This window comes from Rissa tridactyla, chromosome 18 (assembly GCF_028500815.1).
Source record: "Rissa tridactyla isolate bRisTri1 chromosome 18, bRisTri1.patW.cur.20221130, whole genome shotgun sequence".
NCBI classification, from domain to species: Eukaryota; Metazoa; Chordata; class Aves; order Charadriiformes; family Laridae; genus Rissa; species Rissa tridactyla.
Genome location: NC_071483.1, coordinates 1,165,506 through 1,191,620, shown reverse-complemented (window position 1 = coordinate 1,191,620; position 26,115 = coordinate 1,165,506). Strand labels below are relative to the sequence as shown.

The window sequence follows — 26,115 nt, the reverse complement described above, 5'->3', positions numbered from 1 at the left end:
CTTTCGCATTTACCTGACCGGGGGTTAAGTGATAGCGAAATGGCAGTTCCTCTTGATTATGCTGAACAGATGAATATACCTCAAGTAAAGTTACAAAATAATAAGATAGAGACCATTAGCACTGCTTTAAGTTTCAAGAGATTAAAAGTTTTCTGCTCTCATTAAAATTAATTTTACTAAAAAGTAAGTCTGAGGTTTTCTTCTTTTTCACTTCCTTTTTGGGCAGCCAGAAAGTAGTTAACGAACAAAATCTCATTAAATTAGAGTGGTTGTGCGATGCGTTTTTCTCCCAACCACTCCTACAGTGTTAATCGCACCTACACACTTCCCACAAAACCAAACTGCTGGGAGAAAAGAATGAGGCTTTAAGGTTGCTCATTAATTTCCCCACACTTTAAAAGGAACCTGGGATTCAAGTCTGAGAAGCGGCAGAAAATAGAACTTTGGGGAATCGAAGGAAGAAGAAAAGAAATGCAGGGGGGAGCGTGTGTGAAAGGAAATCAAATCCCAAGCTCGGCTCCGCGCCAGCGTGGAATCCCAAGTACAGTTCAAAGGCACCGTCTTCTCCGAGCCAGCTCCTTGCGCTCGGTCAGTGCCGCAGCCCACGTCGGCAGCTGCCCCGATGGCTCCCTGAATGCCATACATCACCTCTGTCAGCTCTCTGCGAAATGCTGTTAATTACCAGGGCCTTTGTAGTCCTCTTCTGGTAATGTTGGGGGGGAAAGAAAGCGAAGCAGCCATCTGTCAGTCCTTGCTTGAAATCCTGCATCTTCTCTGGGACTGGGACCGTGCGCTCGCCTGCAGCTACGTGCGTCGGGTGAATTTCAAACAGCCTCAGCACTTCATTTGAAATTGTTTCAGGGGCAATGGCTCTTCAAGAGAAAGCTGTCCTCTGGGGCCAGGAGGGATGGAGAAAACAGAGAGACAAGAATGAATTTGGCTTTTGTTATGCCAGTTTTTGCATAGAGCACGGCGGCGAGAGCGGAGTGGGAATGCAGCAATGCCGTAGAAAGGTGTTTGAGGGCAGATCTTCAGCCAGGCAGTTTCCCAGTTTAGCTGCACTGATATAATACACCAGCAGGACGGATGATAGGTGAACACGTATCTCTTGCTTTGCACCCGTGCTGCACTGTCAGCTGTGCAGCGGAATGAGAAATCAAACTAAGGTTACGGGCAAAGAAACCCTAACTGTGCTTTCCCCACGCGCGCCTGAATTTGCAGAGGTTTGGTTTACTGTCTGCATAAAGTCTTGGCTTGGTTCAGAGGGTCAGGTGAAACTTAAGTGCAGTAGTTTGGGATTTCCACTGGGGAGGAATTTATTCTGTGAGTGATTTTGGGTCCGGGCTGGTTCATGAAAAGAGAGACCTGCTCTGCTCAGGCATCCCGGGTACAGAGCAGCACTGGAAAAGTTTCAAAAACTGTTTCCAATCAATTTAAAAGACACCTTGGTGTAAGGGGCTTCCATTAAGCTGTCATTGCCAGAAGATCCTACCAGAGACTCTCTTAAATTTTACTGGGGATGAATCTCTAAAGTAAAGATTATCTTTTCTCATTGGGAAATCAACTGAAGGCCAATAATCCGTTTGCGTTGTGGCATCTTGCAAACCACAGATTTTATTAAGATACATTTTATGCGTTCATACACTGATATTCTTAAATTGAGATCACACTTAGCTGGTCGTGTAAAGGACAGGCTTGTCGTCTGGAGAGTTTTTCCCAAATTGTTTCCCCCCCTTATTTTGTGACTGCTGGGGACCTGTTGCCGTGGGCACAGGAGTGGGTCAAACTCCATCACCCACCGCCCCCACCCAGCACCTCGCCCCGCTGGGCTGGCGTGAGCGGGACCCACGGCCCCGGGGGGGGTTGGCTCCTGCGCCTGGGGCAGAGGGCAGGAGGGAGTTTCCAGGTTGGATGCTCCAAAGCAGGAGGGTTTCTCATGCGTTGTAGTGCTTCCTTTTCAGTTGCGGGCCAGAAGTGAAGAGGCATGAAATTGAAAGCAAATGAAGCAAAACTGATTACTTTTCCACCTTCCAAAGGAATGAAAAAAAACCACAAACCCAAACCCCAAGCCTTATTTCAAATCTGCTATTATTTTGCCAAAGCTATTTTTCCCATCCCGAGCCTATAAACATATATTCAGCATTACTTACGGGTTATTTAAGGTGGAGATTCCCCACAGAAACACTATTCTGTAAAATCCGTTGCAAAGCAAGCTGTTTAAAACCATCCAGCACTGCTTGCTGTCAAACCAGGCAGGAACTGGGAGATGGCGCTTGACCCTAAAGCAACTTGCGTTTGAAAAACAGGTCTTTCCTTCGGAAAAGGTAGTGCCTTTAGCTGGGCTGAGTCGGAGGATGCTGGGCTCCTGGCGAGCTGGTGCGGCAGCAGCCAAGCAGCTCGGGATGCCAAGGCTGCACCTGGTCTTCAAAATCCTGAAATAATTTGTCTTGTCTTCAGTATATGATGACTGTTGTGGAAAAAAAAACCCAAACCTGTCTTCTAGACAGTTTCTCCTGGGGTTGCTTTAAGGCTGAGCTGTTATTAAAGGCTTGCACAAGTTCCCAGATGCGCTGGGCGAACACCCACTCTCTGGATCCTTGAGCGTGCAGCTGAAAGCCTCATCTCCCGGGCTAGGAGTTCATGTGGGCTTTGAGTTTTCCTTGGGAAAGGAGAGGGGAAGCACAGAAAATTTCTGCTTCCTAACGGGCCAGTTCTCATGGCATTTTTGTCTTGACTCTTTTCTAAGCATTTGGCAGCCCGAATCTATGTGAATTGGGACATCGGGGCAAAGTCCTGGATTTCGGAAGTGTCTGAGTGAAAATAAAATGTTAATTCCGAGTGGGCAAGCCGTGCTGTGCTCACTTCACAGCCTTGTAAATCAAAGGCTGGGAAAGCTGTGGTTTTCCCACATCGCTCTACGAGCCTTTTGGCATCGCCATGCAACCAAATTCCTTCTTAAAGTTGAGCTCCTGCCTCCCTTTGCAGCCGACTGCTGAGGAGCATCGGGGCAGCTCGTCTGCAGGGGAGTGTTCAGCTGGAGGTGTGCGTAGGACTGGTGTGTCAGGATGCGTCGTCCTCGAAGGTGCGCGGTGTCCCCGGAGGCGCAGACCCTCAAGGGAACAGAGAAACAGTCAAGGATGAGGAGAACACAACAAAAGCGGTGGGGCTGCTGCTCAGCCATCAGCCACCGGCCTTTTTTCAGGGTGACTTAAGCACTGAACGTCATGATTTTTCAAAGCGAGAGCAGAGGCTGAGACCAAGCACACGGCTCAGACATCTGGCAGCCGGGCGGGAGCCTGACTGACAGGCTGAAGCCACATCAGCTTGTTAAGATGAAAGGCAGCAAGACCGTGCAAAATAACAAGAGAGGCAGAAAGTGGTCAGAAGGAAGGCGTTGGGTGCAGCTTTTGCATGACAAGGGCTAAAAGTGAATATTAGCAAGTGAGAGAAACAAAAGCTCGTGGAGTGAAAAAGTATTTTGGAAAAGTAGATGAAGAATTTACCCTTGCAGATGGCTGGTGTGCTGCAGCGGACTCTGGGCCATGCGCTGCTCATCCTCGGTTGCCCAGAAGCGATTAGTCGCTTCCGTGGGCTGTGACCAGTCCGAACAGGAATATTCGTTGACTTGCAGTAGTGGCGAAGGCTGCCTGCTCGCTTCCCCAACTACAGCTGAGTTCTCACAAGCTAAGGATAAACGAGGAGGGAACGCGTTCATCTGAGCTGCCCAGAGTGCCCAGGGCTTTGCTCTTCACTGCTGTGACTCAAACAAGCTTTTTGGTCCTGATATCTTACTCATCGTAATGCAGATTTCTCTATCGTGCCTGGCTGGTCTCTCAGCAGGACCATCAGATCACACACGGGAAATAACGGGATAAAAATATTTGTTGACTTCCTTTGTCTTAGAACCCAAATCTTCTCCATCGTGTTCTGAGCATCAAAGCTCCCTTTCGAATGCTGCAGTAATGATGCTTCCAGGCGCTTGTGTGTCCCTTCCCAGGGTCAGATGAACTGGAGCACCTCGTTATTGGGCTGGGGAACAGGGTTGCTCAAAGGAAAAGGGGCTCGTCCAAAGTTTGTGCCGTGACGGCAGTAACACAGAGGAGAACCCAGGACTTCAGGCTTTAACGTTGGGCGATAGGAGCGTCCGATGGTCGGTGGGGAGCCCAGAGGGTTGGCGAGTCGGTGACTCCCGCAGTTGGGCACTCGTGTTCTAGGGAGAACCGGGTGGGCTCGCGTCTGCGGTTCAGGGCAGCTCGTCCTGGTGGAACCATGTCACGTCCTCTTGTCCCCTGTTTCCTGGATCACTAGCTCGTGGTACAGCTGTTGTGTAAAGGAAGCCACAGAGCTAATCCTCTTTTCACTGCAAACAAAGAAACAAAAGCAAGATCTGGGGGCTTTGCTGTTTTCTGCGTCTCCCCCCACCCCTTCCCCAAATACTAAAAGCCCATGATTTAATGCTTAAACACATTATAATTGTTCACAGACCCACTGCTCTCAGCAAAGCCCTCATCTTTAATGAGCAATTTCCAGATGACAAAAGAGCAGGCTTAATCAAAGCCTCTAATTATATTTCGTGCAGAAAAAAAAGGAAGGGGGAAAAAAAAAAAAAAGAAAAAATCCTCAGAAGAAGAAGGAAAGAAATATCGAAGTCCTGACAGCCCTGTAGTCTTTACTGGAATTTTCATATGTAAATGGGGTTTTTAACTCTGCAGGGCATAGTGAACAGGGAGAAAAATGTCTTCATTTTGTCTAACTGCTTGTAATCATTTTGCCATAATTGCAGCCATGCTGCACATCTGGAGAGTCAACCAGCTCGCACATGGCACTGCGTATTTCCGTGGCGAGAGCAGACAGCTCTGAGGTAGGGGAACGATAGGTGCCAGGGAGATAACGTGACAGAGGTACCACATCTGAAACGTGTTTCGTGTTCAATCTGTGTTTATATGCCCCGGTCTGCAAAGTTCTTCGCGGCCTGTCCCCTGTGCGAGACAGGAGGGCGAGCGGAGAGTTAAATCAAAGCTTTGCCTCGTTGGTTGGATCGGGTACCAGTAAATGTGTGCATGAACCGAAGCCTGCCGTCTTCCAGTAGGCTTGTGCTGGAGCTGAGCATCTGGGAATGGTCAGGACCAGAATCTGACCCGTATCATTCCCCAGATTCAGCAGCACGATGGAATGCTTGAAGTCTAAACGCTGCAAATAGTACGAGTCTTTGTGATACGCTTAAGTGAGACTCCCAGATGAGAAAAACCAAAAACTGTGCCATTGACCAAAACTGGGGAGTATTGGTGTCAGACCAGTAACGATCTTGGCAATTCTCTCTTGCAGAAAACCCCCGGGAGTCGTGCTTCGATCCGGGGTCGATTAAGAACGGCACCCGCGTGGGGACGGATCTGAAGCTGGGATCTACTGTTACCTACTACTGCGACGGAGGGTACGACATCGAAGGGGGCTCCACGCTGACGTGCGTAATGGGAGGGGATGGAAAACCCACGTGGAACAAACCTCGACCCACCTGTACAGGTGAGGCCCAAGGGGACGGGGTGAGCAGAGCACGATCTGCCTGTTGCCGAATACTTCAGCGGTTTATCCCAATGAAATGCGTGATGTCACTTTTGCACAGAGCTGCTTGCAGGGGGACAGAGAGGGGTTTTTCTCAGTGTTTCATAATTTTTCAATTTTTTTAACAGCCAGAGGTCAGGAAGAGCTGAGCTGTGTTGAGGTTTCTTGTACCTTCTTTTGAGCGGGACAGAAAACTGGACACAACAGATGATCCGCGTGACAGACCCTGTGTCCCCCCTGCAGGGCGGGATTCAGGAGCCACTTAAACACTTGCTTAACCCGATCCCCGCTAATCAAAGCCCTTAAGGGGGTGCTTTCCTGAGCGGGGTCAGAGTTTATTGAGAAAACAGAAGGCATTTTTTTCTGAGGGGTTCTGTGATTTTGTTTATTTTTTTCTTTTGTTTTCTGGCTTAATGAGAAAGTGGTTTAAATGACGGGTTTGCAGTCAGACCTCCTCAACCTGGGGAGCGGGTGAAGAGGTCGGTCCGCGGTGACCGGCAGAGGGAAATCTGTGGCTGGGGGAGGATGCCGTTCCTGCTGGAGCCAGGCTCCTCCGCTGCCGAAGGAGTCGGAGCTCGTTCTGACGGGTCCTGAGCTTTAAGGTCGGGTGGAGAACGGCGCAAATCACGCCTTAGGCTACAGCACCGTACACGGCATCCCGTGGCCTTGGCGTGGTCTTGATGATTAAATGTGAAGCAGGCATGAACTCGGGTTAGGATCAGCCTTGTTTTTCTCCATGAGAACTTGCAGCGAGAGCTGCGCTGCCTGGAGCGGAGAGCCGATGGTGGCTGGGGGCAGCTGGAATTGCTCAGCGTTCCAGCTCGGGGATCCCAGAACAGCAGGAAAAAGGCTGATGGTTCGAGGCTTTGGGAAGGTGCACTCGGTGAGCTCTTCCTGACTTTCTCTTGCAGCGCCCTGTGGCGGGCAGTACACGGGCTCGGACGGCGTCGTCCTCTCTCCGAACTACCCCCAGAACTACACCAGCGGACAAGTCTGCTTGTACTTCATCGTCGTGCCCAAGGACTATGGTACCGTTTGGGGGCAGGTTTTGAAAATCTCTCCTACTATCTCCTGTTTGGGTTTTTTCGTTCGAACAAAGCAGACTAAATTCATATATATTCATATATATATTTATATGGTGATAAGGGAGGGTGGGAAATAGTAAGTGGTACTGTTGGATGCTATTTATACTTCGTTGTAGTCAGGAAGGATGATGGGAATTTTCTGAATTTCAAAATCTATCCAAACTGAGGGGATAAAAAAAACCTAACAAAAAACACCATCTTGTGATTCCCCTTCCAGTTCCTGCGCTATATCCAGTCATACAGAGTTGAAAAATGAGCATAAAATAATTCATGGTGATTAATGCCAGCAGCAGACTCGGAGGACCTCCGAGAGTACAAAATGTATTTACCATAAACACACGCGAAGTGCGGTGCTAAATAATCTGCCTGCGCAGAGAAGCAATAAATGTGTAGTTCTGTGGATGTGCAACTATGGTACTTAGGACTAATTTTTATTTTTAAATAACACGTGAATTAAATTTTAAAACTAGATCCAAACAAAGGCCAGGTCCATTTACATAGACGGTCGCTCTTTTTAGAGTCCAGTCCATTTTGGTCAGACCTTGAGTACAACGACTGATTTTCTAGAAACCTTTGAGGCAGCTATCTGGATATTAGTATTGGTTAACGTATTTTCTTGTTTGAAGGGAATTTAAAGTTCTTGAGGAGCGCTTGCACTGACAGTTGTGGCAGGCGAAGGTCCCTAAATTCTGTTATTTGATGGTGCTTCTCAGTGCGTTGTGTTGATCTAGTCGGTCCCTGGGGTCCTTTCAGTTGTTTGTGATCTCCTTCCCTGGGATAGGGAGGTGTGGAATAAGGAATGCCCTGTTCGGATGTCAGTTATAAGCTCCTTTCACTCGAATTGCCCTTTTTGCCTGTGTGCGGGCAGGGTACGGCCGAGTTCCAGGATCTAACGGATGAAATACTGCACCGCTCTCTTACGCCTCTTAACCTGGCTTTGCTGTAGCTGGTCTTGATATTGTGTTAAGAAACACAGGAGCTAGAGGGCTAGACAGTCGTGATCTGCAAGTCTGACTTTTGCCTACGGTAGGATGACAGCTAAATTAGTTTCTCTTCCCCACCTGCTACCTTTCAAGAGCTTCATTAAAACAAGCAGCAAAGCCATTAGTAGTGGTGGTGTGCGTCTACCGTCTCCTTCGCTTGCCGGTTCTGTGTACGGCAGGCATCGGGCTGCGCTGTCGTCGCTTTTTCAGTGCTCCCAGCATCAAAGCTGTGCTGGAAACCTGAACGGTGCAGGAGACAAATGTGGTAGCTTGGTGGATGGGGAATTTCACAGCGAGAGACCTCTCAGCTTGTGAATCTGCAGCTGGGCACGTGCAACTTGAAAATGTAAAGCTAGGAGAGGAGACAAAGCGGAGAAAAAAAAATCTTCTAAGTACAGATTTGGGATTAAAAAGCCTGTTGTTATAATTGGGAAAATAAAGATAAATAACTAATCTCTTTGCTCTAGCTAAAAAAATGCTCTGATCATCCTCTCATTGTTCTTTTCTCCCTTTTATAAGCTCTGCCTGCTCCTAGTGCGTTTACAGCGTATGCAGTGGGAGCCAGACTCCCTCGTTAGCAGTCTCTGTAGACAGGTTTAGGACTGACTGTTAATAAAATAGTGCGTGTCCTCTCTCCCTGGCAGTCGTCCTCCCTGACCGGAGAGCTTCAATCTGGAAACTAAGTTCTTCGGGACAGGGATTGTTATTTTGTTCAGGTTTTGCACAATGCCTAACCCAACGGGAGCCTGCTTCATGACAGAGGTTCAATACAAATAATAAATAATAATTATCGGTTGGTGAAATTATATACCTTGCGTTATGTAGGCAGGCAAATGGGATGATTCATAAAAGAATCCCTTTTGGCCTATGAATCAGTGTTAAAGTGTACTGGCAAGTGAGCACGGGGGAGGCTGGTTGCTGCTTCTGTTATGCCTACTTTGTGGATAAATAAAGGGCTCCCATCTTCCAGGGCTGTCAGTCAGGCCCTTTTTATCTCTGCCAAGCTCCTGAAATCAAAGCCGCTGAAATGCCGGGGCCGCAGCCCTGGCTGTGCGGGGATGGCGGTGCGGCTGCTCCCGCTGCCGGCCCCCACCGGGCTCCCTCTCTTCACAGTGGTCTTCGGGCAGTTCGCCTTCTTCCAGACCGCGCTCAACGACGTCATCGAAGTCCACGATGGCCCCAACCAGCACTCCCGGCTCCTCAGCTCCCTCTCGGGCTCTCATACAGGTAGGGAACGTCTCCGGGTTGCTGCTGGGAAAAGCAGGCTAAAACCACAGCCGGCCGTGTATCTCGCTCGGTGCCTCCCATTTGTGTTGCTAATGCTGTCACCTCGGTCTCTCCTGCGTTCTCTCTTTCTCCTCATCCAGGTGAATCGTTGCCGTTAGCTACCACCAACCAGATCCTCCTCAAATTTAGTTCCAAGGGTCAATCTACAGCCAAAGGTTTTCATTTTGTCTACCAAGGTGAGTGCAGTTGTGTTCTGAAGGTGTCCTCAGGTCAGTCATGAGATAATGGTCAAAAATATAGCGATGTCTTGAAGTGTCCTGAACTGCTTTTGGTGCCTGTGGGTCATTGTACGCTTTGCATCTGAACAGGAAACACCAGAGATGAGGTTTATTTGGGCAGCAGGGGGCTTGCAGGGCTGTCTGGCTCCTGTAGGCGCGTCGTATTCAGACCTTCCATCTTCACTCAGCCTCAGCCCTCGCGCGCCCCAGGATTAGTATCAGAAGTATCTCACTGGATCGTGCCCTGAGCACACAGCGAGTTCTGGAGATTTATACCCAAGCAATTTTTCCCACTGGCGTTTTAGCACATTTCTGGGTGTAAGCAGCCGAACGCTTGTCTAGCAGCTCCGTGAAATCCTTCCTCTCCGCGCGGCAGAGGCTTAGGTCTCCTGCTGTCAAACTCTTGCCCCTTGATCCTTTCAGTAACAGCTTGCATCGTGTTGGGCGAGTCCCACTTAGAGATTTTAAAGTAGTAAATAGAAAGTGATGCACAGAATAGTGGGAAAACAGAAGGGCTTTCTCGCCCACGCGCTTTGTGTCGTTCTGGTGGTTCAGGCTTTTACACACGCGTCCCTGTGAGGTGGGGACAGACAGCAGGGGCAGCCCGTGCCTTCTCCGGGGGCGAAGTGAAGATGGTTTGGATTTTATAGTATCCGTTCTCTGGAATTTCTGCCTAATTATTGTACAACAACTGCAGTTCTGATAGTCATCTTTCAAGATTTCAGCAAAGCAAAGGTTTTGATGAAATCAGTAAAGATTACCTCCTCCCTCCTGCGTGCTAATTATGAGCTGCACGCTCCTCGGCAATTACTGCCTGGAAAGCGAGAGTAAAAGGAACAGACAGCCCTGGTTTTGATCTGCCTGGCCAGGATCTACTGGCGTTTCCTCTCGGTTTTTACCCAAAGGAGGAGTTCTCTCTCCCAAAGCCTCCCCCATGGCGGGACACACGCGCCTCTCCGTTCCCCTCCCCGACCACTGACACGCTTCAGCTTCTCGCTGATCATCTCGCGTGATGCCTTTGACAGTGGGTTTGACATCCATCTCTCTGAATCAAATTAAAATCAAACGACGTAGCTAATGTGCTCATCATCTTCACATTTTTCCCTTCCCAGCAGCTCAGGCATTAAACGCTAATAAATTGTAAAGCAACTCGGAGAAAAATACGAATTGATTTCTTCCTCAGCAATAGACGTTTCTTTGTCTCGTTTTTCCCCTCGCTTGTCTGCCAGACTCTCCATTTCTTTCTCTGGCTGTTGTTTGCAGTATCGAACAGGAACACAGGCAATTTCAACAGTTGGCAATGCGGCATCGCAGCTTGAGCTCCCCTTTTCTGTCGCTTACCCTGCCCATCCTGAAGAAGATTGTTTAAAATTGCTGTCCTTTACAGCAATGAGGCCGAGGGAGCTGAGAAACACTAAAGGGTTTTTCTGCCGAGGCTCTAACGTTATGTGGCAAAGCAAATTTTTGGAAAGTCGTTGCTGAATGCCTTCGTTTCCCTACTTAGAAATGACCTTTCTGGTGTGATGATAAGTTTTCTGAAGGCAGTCTCATCATAGAAAGCACGCGTGGGTCTGCTTTTATTTCAAGTATCACCTGAATTGACAGAAGCTTGAGTTAAATGTTTGGGTTTTTTTACTACTGGTCACGTTTGGATTCAGCCACTCTTTGGGGTTTAGGTATAATCAGATTCCTGTGTTACTTTTAGTGGATCTTTAATTTGGCACTTATTATGGCACTCATATTTCCAAAATGTTTGTTCTAACCATTTTTTTCTTTTTTCTTTTTTTTTTTTTTTCTTGGGAATCTGCTGGTTTCTCCTGTCCGCAATGCAAGCGGTCCCTCGGACCAGTGCCACCCAGTGCAGCTCGGTGCCGGAGCCGCGCTACGGCCGGCGGCTGGGCAGCGACTTCGCGGTGGGGGCGGTGGTGCGGTTCGAGTGCGGCGCTGGCTACGCGCTCCAGGGCTCCCGCAGCATCCAGTGCCTCACCATGCCCGGGGCGCTGGCCCAGTGGAACGTCTCGGTACCCACCTGCGTGGGTAGGTATCGCTGGGGTTGGGGGAAGAAAGGACGAGACAGGTTGGGCAGGTTGTGGTAGAAAAATAAATTACATCCTTTGGGATGGTTAAAAAAAACCACTCCACCAGCCAACAACAAAAAACCAAAACACCAACAAAACAAAAAAAAAAAATGCCCTTTTCGTACCTCGTACGGCCGGATTATGAAGAAGGCATTCAACCCCAAATGTCAGGGAAGGGAGCTTTTGATCCAGTACTCGGCTGTGGGGCCTGGGGCAGCGTCTGGTAGGAATTAGATCCGACTGAAGCTGCTTTCGCCTTCTTTGGAGGAGAACCCCCAGTCTGGTGGGTTGATGTACCCCGTGCTCCCCACGCCTAAGGGCTTGTGCGCTGCTTGTCTTACAAGTTATATGAGCGATTTACTGAAAAGAGGATTATTCGTACAAATCTCATCCTTGAATCGTGAGCCAGTTCTGCTTGCTTTTTTGTCCATGGACAGATGTTTTAAAGAGAATGTTTTAGCATAAAGCCAAGTCCTTCCATCTTCAAGCGTTACTTTGCTTATTTCAGTGCCGTGCGGTGGAAATTTGACGGAGCGCAAAGGAACCATCCTGTCCCCCGGCTTCCCTGAGCCGTACCTGAACAGCCTCAACTGCGTCTGGAAGATAACGGTCCCCGAAGGAGCAGGGATACAGGTACCGTGTCCGCACAGCCGCGAGGGCTGGAGAGGGGAACGCGCCCTATCCGCGGCACTTAGAGAGGCCACGTGTTGTGAAGCTGCTGCTCCTCGCAGCAGAGAGACCAGTTGAACGTGTGATACTCTGGAATCAGACACTCGTTTACACTACAACTGCCAAAAGTGGGCAATACTTCAAAGGATTTTTTTGCCTCCTGGAGGCACTCTCCATGGGCAATCAACTGGAGCCGTGTGGCTGTTCTGGTGTAACAAAATAATTGTGGTATTTTGGGCATATATCTTTATACTGCTTAATTATGCAACGTTTGAAAGCAATGTAAGCTACACCGAGGAAGAGTTGCTTGCTCGGCATGCCTGCGTGGATTTGTTATGCCAGCAGAGTTGCAGCAGTGTGATTATACAATTACAGCTTTGCTGTTCATTGTCTCCAGGTAAATGAGCTCTCTCTTCAGGTCTTTTTGTGGTCCTTATCATTCCTCTGCAGAAATAGTCCTGCAGGCTAGACGATGTTGAGAATTAAGCCCAACATCAGAGACCGAACCTTAGATAAAGTTCCCGTTCAGCACGCGTGTGCCTCGTCGGCGCCGGAAGCGTCTCGCCGTGCGCTGCGCTGACATCGGTTGACACACAGGAGATGGATTCTTTAATGTGTTCGTTCATTCCACAGCCCTCATTATCAGAGGGTTTCTTTCTTCTTCTTCTTCGCGCCACTTTGTCTGTGAGGGTTTTGTTCATTAAGTGCTTTTATTTCCCTGTCGTGTATTTGCTAATAGACTTGCCGGTGGGTTCCTCCCTCTCCGCGGCGCTGCCGGCTGTTGGCACGCAGCAGTTGTCTTTCTCTCTCAAGAGTTCCACTGAAACATCATCCCTGCCTTGCTGGGTTCCAGTTGTGCACCCCCAGGCGGGGCTCCGTACCTGGTGCCACCCTCGTAACTCAGACCCACCCCTGAAGTCTGGGGCGGCAGAGCCGGTGGGAGCAGCCCTGGGGGCTTCACAGCGAAGCAGCACGAGCCTGGAGTAGTATTTTGTGCCCTCTGCCAGGTTTTTGCTGTGCCCAGTCCAGCAAACTCCCCTCCCCTCTTCCGTTCTGAAGCCGTTTAAAATAGTGTTTTCAGAAGCCTGAGAGCTCACTGCCAGTGCTTTCCTGTTCATCTGGAACTTTAGCCCTTCTCGACGCCCCCCAATGACAGCAGCATCCATTTCCCTCAGCCAAACGTCTCAACGGTTGAGGCAGTTTGCAAGTTGCTCGGGGCTCCCGGGACCGGGAGGTGATAATTCACTTAATTTTTAAAGCGATGTAAATAGGTGTCTGTGCTCTGCGGGGCCGTGTCCTGAATGCAAACCCTCGCTGCCACTTCCCAGCCCGCGGGGCTGGTTTTGCACGTCTCCGCGGCGCTGAGAGGAAAGCGGGTGTCACAGCGCGCGGTTAAAAGCGTGCCTTTATTCATAAGTAATTTTTTCTCACCTCTTTGGTTGTGCAAATTCAGCTGTCATGTATAACTGGAAAATGTAACGCCGAAGTGTTTTAAAGGGGTTTTTTGTTTGTTTGTTTGGGGTTTTTTTGTCCATCATGCTGTATGTGGTCTCTTGCAAGGCAAGTAGATACTTTTGAGTCTAACATAAATGCGTGCAAACAAAAAGTGTATCCCGTGGCTGAGCTTTACCACTGCCGGAGCCATAAGTTCAGTTCTGGCTCTGGAGTGGGAAGGTTTTGGCGAAGGGCAGGACTGTGGTCCTTCCTCAGAAGGAAAGACCTTCAGCAGGTCCTTCCTCTGGCGCTCGGGGAGGGCCCGTGCGGAGCCGCAGCGGTGCGGGGCTCCCCGCTTCCAGCCGTGCCGGGCTGTGTGGGGGACGCGGTGCCTTGGGGTGCCCCGGGCTGGGGGCGGGATGGCACCTTCCCTCGGCATCAAACCAGGTCCCGTCGGCTTGTGACACTGGGGCTTCCACTGCAGGTCTTCTAGGGGGAGGGAAAAGGCCTGGTGAAAGGTGTTGCCCCCCAGGGAGTAGAACAGTCCTCGTGAAGTCCCGTGCGGGGGCTGCCGGCTGCGGGGCAGCCCCGAGGCAGGGTGATGGGCATGGAGCGGGACGCGCCGCGCTCCCCTGCAGCCGCTGCATAACCTGCCCCGCTGCCCTGCCACCCCCTTGTGTGTGCAAGGTGTTCGTGGTTATTAGATACTAATTTAAGCATCAGTTTACCCTCATTTTGTAAAACAATTAAAGGTTAAACAACTGTAAATCAGAGGAGGAGGTGAAATTAAAGCTTTCTTGGTCGCGGCGAGTCACCAGCAGGATTTTTATGTAATCAGTGTACGAGCTAGCACTGCTGCCATGAATTATTCATTCCTGTAGCAAACCTTCCCGAGTGAATTAATTTATATACATGGCAGTAAATAGATGCAGATCCCTCGTGAATCCACATGTCAGACTAGAATTAGGACCTTAAAAATGTTTATTCGTTAAGTTGGGGGGGGGAGGAGAATAAATAATTTAGAAAATGTAACAGCAAACAAAATGCACGTTCTCAAGCCACGTTCTCTTTCAATAATGTAAATCACAATCGGGGTGTAATTATGCGGGCTGGAAGGTATTGACTTGGTCAGTGTGATCAGTAATGGCTCTGCAGGGGTCACTGCAATTTCTGCTACAGGAACTCCACTTATTTTTTGGAAAAAAAAACCAAAAACAACTTTGCAGGAACTTTATCGCCTGCTTTATTCAGAAAAATTCAAGGAGGAAAAAGGTTAAAATGGCAGAAATAATGGGATTTGATTTTTTTATTATTTTTTTAAGAGTGCGTGTGTTTTATGTTCGGCAGGGCAAAGGCAAGCGAGATGTTTGGAGTGGATGAGTAAATCCAGGAGAAGAACACGGCAGGAAAACGGGGGGGGGTGTTCAGAGAGTTGCCAGAGGGAAGAGTGTGTGTGTGTACACGTGTGTGTACGTGTGTGTGTGCGCGCGTGTGCAGTCAAGATTCGCAGGGCATTGACGTCTCTTCACGGTGTTCGCTCCGGGTGACATGTCCTGCCGGGCTCTGTGCTTCAGGGAGGAATTCTGTTGAGTTCCAGCGGACGATGGGTCAGAAGCATTGGGCTTAGCAGGAAATCTTCATCCAAAGAGACCTCGAAGAATCAGGACTTTGCAGTGAGCAGATGTGGGCAGCTGGAAGTAAAGGGAATTACCAAAGTTCCGGCGTTCTCCCCAAACCCTCCGGCAGCGCTGCCCAACAGCTGCCGCTTCTGCCCCGTGCCAAGAAGTGATGCCTCTTGTTTGGGGCCACGGTGTGCAAGTCGTTTACTCTCCTGATTCGTCTCTAAGGGTCCTTTTTTGGGTTGTTGGCCTAGAAGTTTAATTTGAGGTACCCGGTGTTTGAAAATTTCATCTAGAGCTTAGAAATTACAGCTGTTTTTTCCCAAATAGCGCCGACTTTCGCTCAGGTTTGCTGCGTGACTCTCCCAGGCAGCTCACAAGCTCGATCTCCAGCACAGCTTATTTTTTGTTAACGGGACAGTGAACACTTTGAACTGCCAGTATTGAGGAATAAAGGCAGAATCCATTTGAACGGGAATCAAGGAAAACAAATCTGTGCAATTACACGTAGATCTTTGCTGAAGTATAAGAGCTGCTTTTCAGTGTAAATGCAGATTTATCAGATCTCAAGACTTTACTCATTTGAGGATTGCATTGATGTTCTGACTAATGGAGTCGAGTGACTCCATGAAGCCTCCAGACCTCATGCGGCATGGCAGAGAAAGGTGGGGAATTTGAAAATGCAACTTACATGATTTGACTAAAAGCTGAGAAACAAGGCGGTTGCAGAAACTTAATTGGATTAAAAAATCGTGTGGTTTAATGCAGGTTTCTTTGGTTTTATTTTAGCTCTTGGCCTGCTAGTGGTTGCTTTCGTATGAAAAGTGTTGCAAAAGTCTTCAGGGATTTCTCAAAGCAGAAAAAAAAGGCTCAGATTCTCCGCTGCTGTGAAACTACAGGAGCTCTCCCTTTGTAGCAGCAGAAGTCAGCATCCCTGCTACGGAATTTTGGAGCGTGGAGTTTGCTGGAAAATAGCAATACAACCCAAATGGTGGTAGTCAGAGGCAATAGGTCTCCAATTTTTGCCCGTGCATTAGCACAGATAAACAGCAGTGCTGACTTAAAGCCCTGGAGCGTGTTCCTGACCTCATTAACAGCCCTTTCACTGATATTATTTTGGTGTATTAGCAGGATTGCGGGAGTTGTACTCTTACTTTTTTCTTTTGTCTCTTCAGATCCAGGTGATCAGTTTTGTTACTGAGCAGAACTGGGATTCCCTGGAAGTGTTCGATGGAGGAGATAACACAGCCACCATGCTGGGGAGTTTCTCTGGTACGTGTTCAGCATCCTGTTCAGTGCAGCCCATCAGCGCGTGCTTAATTCCTGTTCGCCTCAGCTGGACTTCAGCACGTACATAAAATTAAGCATATGCTTAAGTGCTTCAAAAACTTGGAATAGATTTAAGCGCGTGCTTAAAGGGAATCCTAGGCTTTGCTGAACTGGGAATTTGACTACAGTCTTCCTGCAGCAAATGTTGATGGAGAGCCTTGAACACAAACCCAGTGGGTTAGGTTTGGGTTTTTTGCAAAAATGAGCGCTTCCACAGCCTGCCGGCGGGGGCTGCCGCAGCACCGCTGGGTCGCGTGGGGTTAACTCAGACCCTGCACTGGTCAGGTTAACCGAACCTGGCCGATTTCCACCAAAATGGATGAACAAAAACAACCTTTCTTTTGCTCGGCACTGGGGACCGTGGCTTTTCACAGAGCTGGGAGCAGCCAGAGCCCAAGGGCATTGTAAAGCTTTCAAATATCAGAGCCACTCGCAAACCGACAGCCCCGATTCTTGCTTATTTAATGAACAAACGTGTTCAAAGTGCTCTGAGGTTGGTAAGGAGAAGGGTCATGCGTAAAGACCAGCAAGCTCTGCTCCCAGCGCTGCGCCTGGGATGGAGCTGCCTTCATCTGCTGCTGCAGCAGCTTGCAGGGAACGCGGCGGGAGAAGGGATCCGGGACCCGCGGGGACCCGCGCTCCACCCACGCTGTTTCTCATCACCGATTCCCTTCTCCGTGCTTCCAGTCTGCCTGGTCCGTAAGTGGTAAAACTTCACATGATGAAATTCATCAGTAGACTGGAAAGGCCATTGCGGAGAGGCCTTGGGTATTTCTCAATTGGCCTCATTAGAACCTGATCAAAACCAACAGAGCTTGTTAAGTTAAAGGACTTTCTGTTCTCAGCCTCTTCTGCAGCAAGTCTCCGAGGACACGGAGGAGGAAAAAAGGATCCTCTTCAGTATCTTTGTGCACCTCTTGTTTTCCCAGGAACTACAGTGCCTGCGCTGCTGAACAGCACTTCAAACCAGCTCTATCTGCATTTCTATTCGGATATCAGCGTCTCTGCTGCCGGGTTTCACCTGGAATACAAAAGTAAGAGCAATTCAGCCTTGATCTTGCAGTTCTTCTGAGCGATGGGGAAATGGTTACGGAGCCGCCGCCTTCTAGAAGTGGAAGCTGCTGGGTGGGGAAGGGGCAGTGAGCTTGAAGGGCCGTGCGTGCCTGGGTCTCTGCTCTCAGGCTGCAGGGCGGGAGTCAGCATTAGATGGAGAACAGATGCAGCAGAGGAGATGTGGGGGTCACGGGGTGACCCTCCTCTTGCTGCCGATGCGCTTTGTAGCACCTGTTTGGTTTCTGTGCTGTAGTGCAGGAGGAGTTCTGGAGGCCAAAGTATTAAAAATTCATGGAGAGTTGGCCTGTTCAACACAGTGCTGTAATCTTGGCTCGGGAAGTGCCTCAAACGATGCTCGCCAGGGGCTGGGAGGGACTGCCTGCTCCTTGCAGTCTTTCCTGGGCATTCAGTATTGGTCGTTGCTGGAAAGAGCACGCAGGGCTAGACAGGTCTTCATAGGATAATTCCGGCTGGAAGGGACCTCAGAGGTCACCTCATCGAACCTCCTGCTGAAAGCAGGGTCAGGTAGGAGATAAAACTTAGATTACTCACTTTACCCATATTTATGCAGTCTGTGCTTGAAAAACCCAAGGATGGAGACTGCACAAACGCTCTGGGCAGCCTTTCATCGCGTATGAGTGCTGCAGCCCCAGCCCATCCTGCTGCTCCTCTGCCCAACTCACTCCACTTCATTGATTTTTTTCTTATGCCGTAGGGCGCAAAACTGCATACGATATTTCAGGTGGTGTCTAGTGGGTGTTGAGTAGAGGGGGGTAATCACCTCTCCGTCTGCTGGCTGTGCTCCTGTCCCGACAGCCCAGGGCACTGTCACCTGCCTTTGGTGCCAGGGGAGACGGCTGGCTCCTGCTCACCTCTGCTGCTGGCGTGGTGTGTCTCCGCTTTGGGTTTGGAGGGGCCGTGTCCAGACACTGGACAGTGTAATTTCCCTCGGGGTTGTTATTGAATGCGTGGCCACCCTCCTTTTGCAGTCTCCAGCTCAGGGAGGCACGTTGGCCTGAGCTAAACGGGAAGGTTTGAGATGATGTTCCAAAGGAAGCAGTGCCTGGAGTGCGGGCACCCGCTCCTTTCCCCGCCTCTATTGTGTTGGGGGGCTCAGTGGGTCCATCCGTTAGGGATTATTCCAGCATCCCAGCGGAATGGCAGCTCTTCGCTTCCAGCAGGTCTTGTGCAAGGCTGCACTCAGGTTTTGGGTATACAGCCCTGGGAACATCATTATATATGATGATATACAGAGACTATATTTTAAAAAAGAAATGCTCGGTGGTTCTCATCGCCCTCTACAACTGCCTGAGAGGAGGGGGTGGCCGGGGGGGCCGGTCTCTTCTCCCAAGGAACAGGTGACAGGACAAGAGGAAACAGCCTCAAGTTGTGCCAGGGGAGGTTTAAACTGGGTGTTAGGAAAAATTTGTGCACTGAAAGTGTTATTAAGCATTGGAACAGGCTGCCCGGGGCAGTGGTTGAGGCACCATCCCCGGAGGTGTTTAAAAGCCGGGCAGACACAGCGCGTGGAGATGTGGTTCTTGTCAGAGCCAGGTTGATGGTTGGACTAGCTGCTCTGAAAGGTCCCTTCCAGCCCAGGCAATTTGATGATTCTGAGAGAACAAACCTGCACAAAACTGGAAGACACGTCAGGGAAAAGCATCTCTCGGGCAAGGGCTTTCAGTTTTGAGTGAGGATGCCAAAAATTTGTTCTCCCCCACGCCCGTGTTTTGATTCCTGCCGTTGGAGCAGATGTCCGTTCAGGAGAGGCGTGCGCCAGCCAGGCTGCGGTGGGTCATGGGGATGGTGGCTGTTGTCTCGCCGGTGGTACCGTACCGAGGGCTTGGATTACTCATGTGCAGTCCCGCAGCAGCGCAGGCAGCCTTACAGGCGGGGTGCAGGCGCGGAACGGCAGCTCCCAGCTCCATTCAGCGCATCTAAAGGGAACGTTTCGCTGGCAGGGAGGGAAGCAAGCGGGCTTCTGCGTTTGCGGTGTGCTAAAGATACGGGTGCGACAGGGCCAGGAGCCAGTCTGGTCTCGGTGCGGCTCCCGGGGGACTGGTTAATGCGTGGTGACGGTCTGGCCCTGCTCCGGCGCTGGCAGTGGCGGTGGTGAGATGATGAGGGACATGCTGGGACCGCTGTCTCTGTTCACGCAGTCTTCCCCGGGGCAATGCAAACGGAATTGTTTTCTTGCTGGACACCGTGTCTGACAATTGGTTCTGATGGCAAATCTCGCGTTTGTCTCTGAAGCCAACCAACGTTCTGTTTTATTTTTTTCCAAAGCAGCGAATAGGTTTGAAAGAGCGTTTCGTTTTGTAAAACGTCCACGGAAATGGTTTGGTTGCAGGCTGTGCGCTTTTAGGGGGCCAACTAGTGCTAAGCTTTCCAGGTTTTACTGGGTTTGCAGATTAAAACCTTGCATGTTAATGGATCCAGCAAGGTTACAGCAACCGACGAGACTGGGGAGGGAGCGCGTGCCCCAGATGGCCCTCTGGGAGCTGCCGAAATGGATGTTGTTTTAGAAATTCTTCTGCTGCGACTCTGTTTCTTCTCCATTTCTGTTTCAATCAATAAGTTCTTTGAGGATCGTATCACCCGTTGCAACAGTCATGTTGCGGTTTTTCATGAGGCTTGGGATTATCGGGTTTCTTTGGTTTCTTTGCTGAGACAATTAATAGGTGTTGATTTTCAGGGCAGCTGGAAATAATACATTTTTCGCTCTGCTCGTACAATTGGAATCTCATGGCTCTGAGCCCCGGGTTTTGTCGTTGGTTAGAGGTGCTGCAAGGAAGTTTTGAGAGATGAGCTAAAACACCAGAGATTGTTTCCTCCCCTTTCTCCCGCACTGGGTTCCTCAAGCAAAGCTCTTATCTCTACGTGCTTGAAAGCCCAAAGCAGAGCAGGAACACGTTGGGACTGAGTGAAACTGTGCCCACTGATCTGAACGGGAAGTTATTTAAAGCTATTTCTCTCTTGTCTCTCTGAAGGTCAAGCGGTACGGCCGTGTGTGGGGAGGGACTACGTATGTTCTTGCTGGGCAGCGTGAGTCGGGTTTCAGGAGGAGAGTCAGCATCTCCTCTCCCGTTTCTTTTTTTTTTTCTCATCGCCTTTCGGCTCAGCCTGCAGACTGGGGGGTTTAAGCCGAGCGTTAGCCCTTGCAGTGATGCAGAAGGTTATCTTTTAGTGGCAGCTGCCAGCGCCGAGGGCGAGGGAGGTGCTGGCAGGCGGCGGAGCCGCGGTGGGTGCAGACGCCGGCGCCTGCGTTATCTCCTTCGGCGTTGCAGGAGGAAGAGGGGGGAGCTTGTGTGTAAAGGAGAGCACATCGCCCCCCACGCGACTCCGGGGCTTGTTAATTGGGTTTGCAGCAGGATATTCCCAGCTGTGAATGTAGCTCAGATGGAAGTGGGATTGAGTGAAATTGTCGTAGGCTGTTCTGCAGTACCAGCCGCGCTCACTGCTGCGTGTGTCTCGTGTAGAGTCAATCTGGAATTGAAAGCAGGCAGAATAGGTTATCGGAGGGTGAAACCATGCTGCTCCTGCCCAGAAAGGGACAAATCGCGTACAGTGCATACTGCACGCCCTTCGCACTGCCAGCGAGGGACAGCAGATAGTTCCCTCTTGCATCCTCTCCGCTCTCTAGAGGTGCTGCCTGGCCGGTGAAGGAGCAAACGCGTAACGGGAACAGAGATGGGGAGGGGTCGGGGTCGGGGCGGGTGGTTGGGTTTGTGAACCGTTGAGAAGGAGCCGGTTTTTGCTTCGCAGTGGACACGCTGTGGCAGCTGCAGCTCTTCCATCAAGTCATTAGGGTTCAGTCAAAAACAGTTTGGGCCACGAATCACAGAGTGATTTGTGATACCTTTGTACATCAACAAAAGCGTGTTCCAGGTGAGGTGAAGGCAGTAGACGTGAAAACCTCTGGATCCTGGACGTACCCCGTAACGCAGGGGAATACAGCGTGGTCGGGGGTGTCTTTGTGGGGAATCCAAAGGCCATGGGACTTCCCCCGTGCCTGTGGTGGAGGTTGTTGCTAAACAGGGGGCTGGGGTAAAATGAAGGAGAGCATTTCCACTCCTGTTGCCTCCAGCGCAGACCCCGTCCCCGCTCCCCGAGCTCTCATCTCCCTCTTGCCTTCGCAGCCGTCGGTCTGTCCAGCTGCCCGGAGCCCCCCGTGCCCGGGAACGGCCTGAAGATTGGCGAGCGCTATTTAGTGAACGACGTCGTCTCCTTCCAGTGCGAGCCGGGCTACGCGCTTCAGGTACCGAGCATTTGCCAACAAAAAGGATGAGAACGAATGCCTGGGATACAGGGAGACCCTCCAAACCCTCTGTCTTGTTTTCCCCTCCTCCAGGGCCACTCTCACATCTCCTGCATGCCCGGCACCGTCCGCCGCTGGAATTACCCACCGCCGCTTTGCATCGGTAGGACTCTTGTTCTTTCGTACCTAGCAGATATTTATAACGCTTTTCTGAAAAAAAAAGGAAAAGGTATGAGTTAGAGAAATGCAGGTTTGTTGGAAGTGAGATAGTGTATGGAAGAACCTTCATTTGTCGCGGGGGAAATGTCAACAAAAAAGTCCCTGTGGGCTGCCCAGAGTGCTCTGTCTGGAACGGGTGGGAGGCAGCTGGCTGCCCGTGGCACCCCCTGAGGAGCTGGGCTGAGCCTGCTCCGTGTTCCAGCCCTTCGGAGAAAAGAACCGGGCAGGCGATTTCCACCCTGAAAGAAGTGAGCCCTCGGAGAAGAGGCACGGAGGTGAAGGGAATTTGCTGGAGTTCTTGAATTATTTTCAATACTTTGCTTTTAGCAAATCTAGATGTTTAATATTCATATTGCACATTTTACAGCTTTGAGAGAGACATTTATGCATTTAATAGCTTTAGTTAACAGTTATTTCAGGCTCCTGCTGTTCTAGCTTACATCATTTTGCTTTAAAGTAATTATAAGAGCTAACAGTTCTTTTATCCGATGATCTGCAGGCCAGGAGTAAATGCAGAGACATTTACAGCAGAATGACTGAGCTAAAGGACGCGTACCCATGGGAGTTGCTCTGGGAGAAATCAGAAGCCCTTCAGCTCAGCATTAGAGTTGGGGGATCCCAGCCTGGAGGAGGATCCCAGTATCTGGCTGGAGACCAGATGAGAAACTACAAGTTTCGGGTTTCCTTCTTTTAATCGGCATCGATCACCCGGTTGGGTAGGATTGTGCCTGGTTGGGCTGTGCGGGCTAGGCACTGTCCCGGTGCGAACACCACGCAATTTAATTCAGATTGTCTGGTTTTGGACAGTCACGACCAAGTGCAGTGGTACAAACCCCCATTGCCTGTCTGTTCGTGTTCCTCAGCTCGCGTCACACTTGACTGAAAAAGGTCACCCAACTCGAGAGGCGTAAACACGTCTCTGCAGCCAAGCGCAGATCATCACGAGTGACCTTTGTCTTTTGTGGGGCTGCCGTAGCGCCCCGTGGTGACGGTCCTGCGGCTCGTTGTCGTGTGCCAGTCGCGCACTGACGTGTCCAAACCCTGTCCAGGGCACCTCGGCCGCACGGAGCCCAGGCGCTGGTCGTTCCCCTGCTCAGAGAACAGCTTGCTTCCCTGGCGAAGCGTGCTGATTTTCTTTTGGTCCACTTCACCCAGATGCTTGACTTCTAAATAATTTAGAAGTATTTCTATTAAAGAGCCATTAAGAGGAAAAAGAAAGAGAAATCTTCTGGGAGAAACCTTGTTAGTAGCAAGTGCACACGTAATGAGCTGTTGGACAAAGGGGATCTGTACCTTCACTGTCAGAACGTGTTAGGAGTACACCTGGGTGTGCGGCTGGGTGGCATTACTGTAACAAGGTAGAGGTCACCCAGATAAGCATGAGAAGATGCTCTCTGTCGTTAAATTTCATGTGCTGTCTTTTGTAAACATATTTTGTGCTGTCATCTGTGGATCACTTCTTGGTAGGGAATTTGCTTCACTCAGCGTGCAAACACTCTGTTCTATATTTATCAGTAATTGCCCAGAGATTGACAAGTATAGCAGTCCAGGTAGATCAGTTAACCAGAAAAAGAAGCAGTGGTAACTGGAGTCAAAACGAGATCAGTCCGTTTCTTCACAGTGATTTTTTTTTTTTTTTGGGTGGTTAAAGATTCAAACAAGTTCTGCATGCGCGATGTGCACTGTTGCAATGTCCAAGGACGGAGCACAGCGCCTGTCTCTCCTCTCGCGGCTCAGATCTGTCTCCCCCACTGTGATAGGCAAAACTGCATCTCTGGGCCCAGGCTTTTATCTCCAGAGGGCAGGAGAAAGGCATATGCATTAGTAACGCGGCCACGCAGTGCCTGGCAAACTTTGGGCTGGTTCCGTAGCAGGCTTTCCTTCTTCTCTTCTTTGTTTTTAATTTCGTTATTTCCCACACAGCTGGTTGGCCATCGCCATCATCCAGAGAGACCCATAAGTCACCCTGACCATTGACACTCTTGATTTTGCAGCCCAGTGTGGAGGAACAGCAGAAGAGATGGAAGGAGTGCTCCTGAGCCCAGGGTTCCCAGGGAATTATCCAAGCAACCTGGACTGCACATGGAGGATATTGCTGCCAGTGGGCTTTGGTGAGACGGCCAGTTTTGGTTTGGTGCTGTCACAAAAGAGAGGATAGGAAGACACCGTCCCTGTTCAGGCAGTGCTGGACGCATCGCTTGCCAGGATGAGTTACAGAAACTCTGTTGTTTGACCTCCCGATTACACTTTCCATTAAAGATGCATTTATATGGTGCTATGAAATGAGAAATACTTTTTCAAAAGGTCACCGTGGAGTGTATCAGGCTGATAGGAGTTTGTGGGGACGCCTGTGAATGAGCTGTAACGTCCTCCCGTAGAGTGTCTGTACTTCCCCATCTTAACTACTCGCGTCTGGAATAGCCTTAAAACATCTCCAGTTGCATCACCCGTTGTAAGTGTAACGAGCGACCAGAGCTTGTGTTGGGTCATGTCCTACCTCAGCTAGAGTTCATGCAGGCATCAGCACATTCAAAATCAGGATTTCGCCAGCCCTTAGGAAGAGAGGGATTTGCCCGCCTCCAGCCCAGCTCTTCCCCAGGCCAGCCCAGCAGGCGCCCCATCGCCCGGAGGAGGAAGTATCTCCCGCCTGGAGGAAGCGCTGACTCTCCGGGTTTCCTGAATTACCTCTCCCCTGGCTCAGTGTGGCTGCCGTGAGCCACTGCCGGCTCTGTGTCCTGCCGGCTCTGTGTCCTGCCGGCTCTGCTCAGGCGAGCGAGGGGAGCTCTGGGGAGCTCTGGGTTTGCTTTCCTGATGTCTCTGGTGCCAGGCGGAGGGAGAGGAGTGCACAGGAACTACGGGCATTGATAGCCTGAGCTTGTCTGAAACTAGATACCTACAGGCACCCCCTGCCTCCGACACGGTAAATGTACGCCTGCTGATTGACCAGGCCATACTGGGCATCACTGGGAGAGCGGTGCTGATGTGCTAAGGCTTGGGCATAGTTTTAGGGTCAGACTGTTCATTCCTCCTCTCCAGGTGCTCACATCCAGTTCCTGAACTTCTCCACTGAGCCAAACCACGACTTTGTGGAAATCCGCAATGGGCCGTACGACACCAGTAACGTCATTGGGCGGTTCAGCGGCACCGAAATCCCGGGCTCCCTCCTGTCGACATCCCATGAAACCACCGTGTACTTCCACAGCGACCACTCGCAGAACAAGCCAGGCTTCAAGCTGGAATACCAAGGTAAGGAGGCCACCGAGCGAGCGGCAGTGGGACAGTCCTGTCCCCGGGTGCTAATGGCGAGGGCGGAGGAGGGAGGGTAGACGGCACGGTTGTTGCTTTTCTGTTGAATTCATTTCATGAGGGCTTAATCCAAATGAGTGGAAAGGTGTTACATGAAGGCCATGCTTAATCCTAATAACTGGGATCTGTTCACCCGGACTTACGCCTACGGCAAATAAATGTTCCTAGAGTGCTCTGTGACAGTGAAATGCCTTAGAATTAATTCCAGCTGGATTCACTTAGATCTTGGCTCTGTCGACTTTCATGTGCAGAGGAGAGTCCTCAGCAGCCATGAGGACATGCTCGGGAATTTTGCAGCTGCTTTTCGTTCTCAACTGAAGTCCAAACGCATCCTCAGCTGCAGCCTGGCCTTGTGCTGGGGCACAAAGATGACAGGGGAACGGAGGTGCCTACCGTCTTGCCCAGCTTGAGTCCTCCAGCAGCTCCCCAGTTGGGGATGTGATGTTCTCTGGGCAGCAGCCGTCCCCGTCTCTGGAAATGCTCCTGCTCTTAGGGGTCATGCTGCTCTTTTAGGGTGCTGGGCTGGGGCTGCCTTTGCCCTGTTGGAAGAGACCATGAACTTCTAGCTCTGCTCAATCCACAGCTCCACCTCGATGGGTGCTTTTGCAAAACCTTTTGGTCTTCTTTGTCCACCTGTCCTTGGCACATGGGAATAGGAGGGGGCAAAGGATGCCCAGGGCAGGTCGTGTACTTCAGATGGAATACAGTTGTGATGGGGTTTGCTGCGCAGCAGCGGGGAGCCGAGCGGTCCAGCTACTGCCTGGGAGAGAGCCGTGAGGAGTGGGAGAGATGGAGCATGTGTCTCCAGCCGTGTGATACAGCCAAGGACTGACAAAGGGCTGACTCCCAGAAATAGCAATAAAAGCCGCTACTCATACTTAATTGAAAACATTAATTTTGTCTTGGCTGTCCTGTTCATGCACCATATAATTCATGCGCTACTGCACAATTTAGGAAGGAATGTGCTCTCTGAGGCACTCTGGGTAATCTCATGGAAATTGCTATGCAAATTAGCTCT

The 26,115-nt window shown here is 50.4% G+C and overlaps 1 protein-coding gene across 1 annotated transcript in view; it reads left to right on the top strand.

The window, feature by feature from the left end:
• CSMD2 (CUB and Sushi multiple domains 2) overlaps positions 1-26,115 on the top strand; it is a 293,220-nt gene that overhangs the window by 214,152 nt on the left and 52,953 nt on the right. Inside the window, exons 30-41 of the mRNA XM_054223614.1 lie at positions 5,326-5,520; positions 6,471-6,587; positions 8,741-8,854; positions 8,995-9,090; positions 10,966-11,169; positions 11,719-11,843; positions 16,108-16,204; positions 17,191-17,295; positions 21,454-21,572; positions 21,666-21,735; positions 23,786-23,902; positions 24,828-25,037. Coding sequence (XP_054079589.1) covers positions 5,326-5,520; positions 6,471-6,587; positions 8,741-8,854; positions 8,995-9,090; positions 10,966-11,169; positions 11,719-11,843; positions 16,108-16,204; positions 17,191-17,295; positions 21,454-21,572; positions 21,666-21,735; positions 23,786-23,902; positions 24,828-25,037 — 1,569 coding nt within the window. The remainder of the gene's footprint in view (positions 1-5,325; positions 5,521-6,470; positions 6,588-8,740; positions 8,855-8,994; positions 9,091-10,965; positions 11,170-11,718; positions 11,844-16,107; positions 16,205-17,190; positions 17,296-21,453; positions 21,573-21,665; positions 21,736-23,785; positions 23,903-24,827; positions 25,038-26,115) is intronic.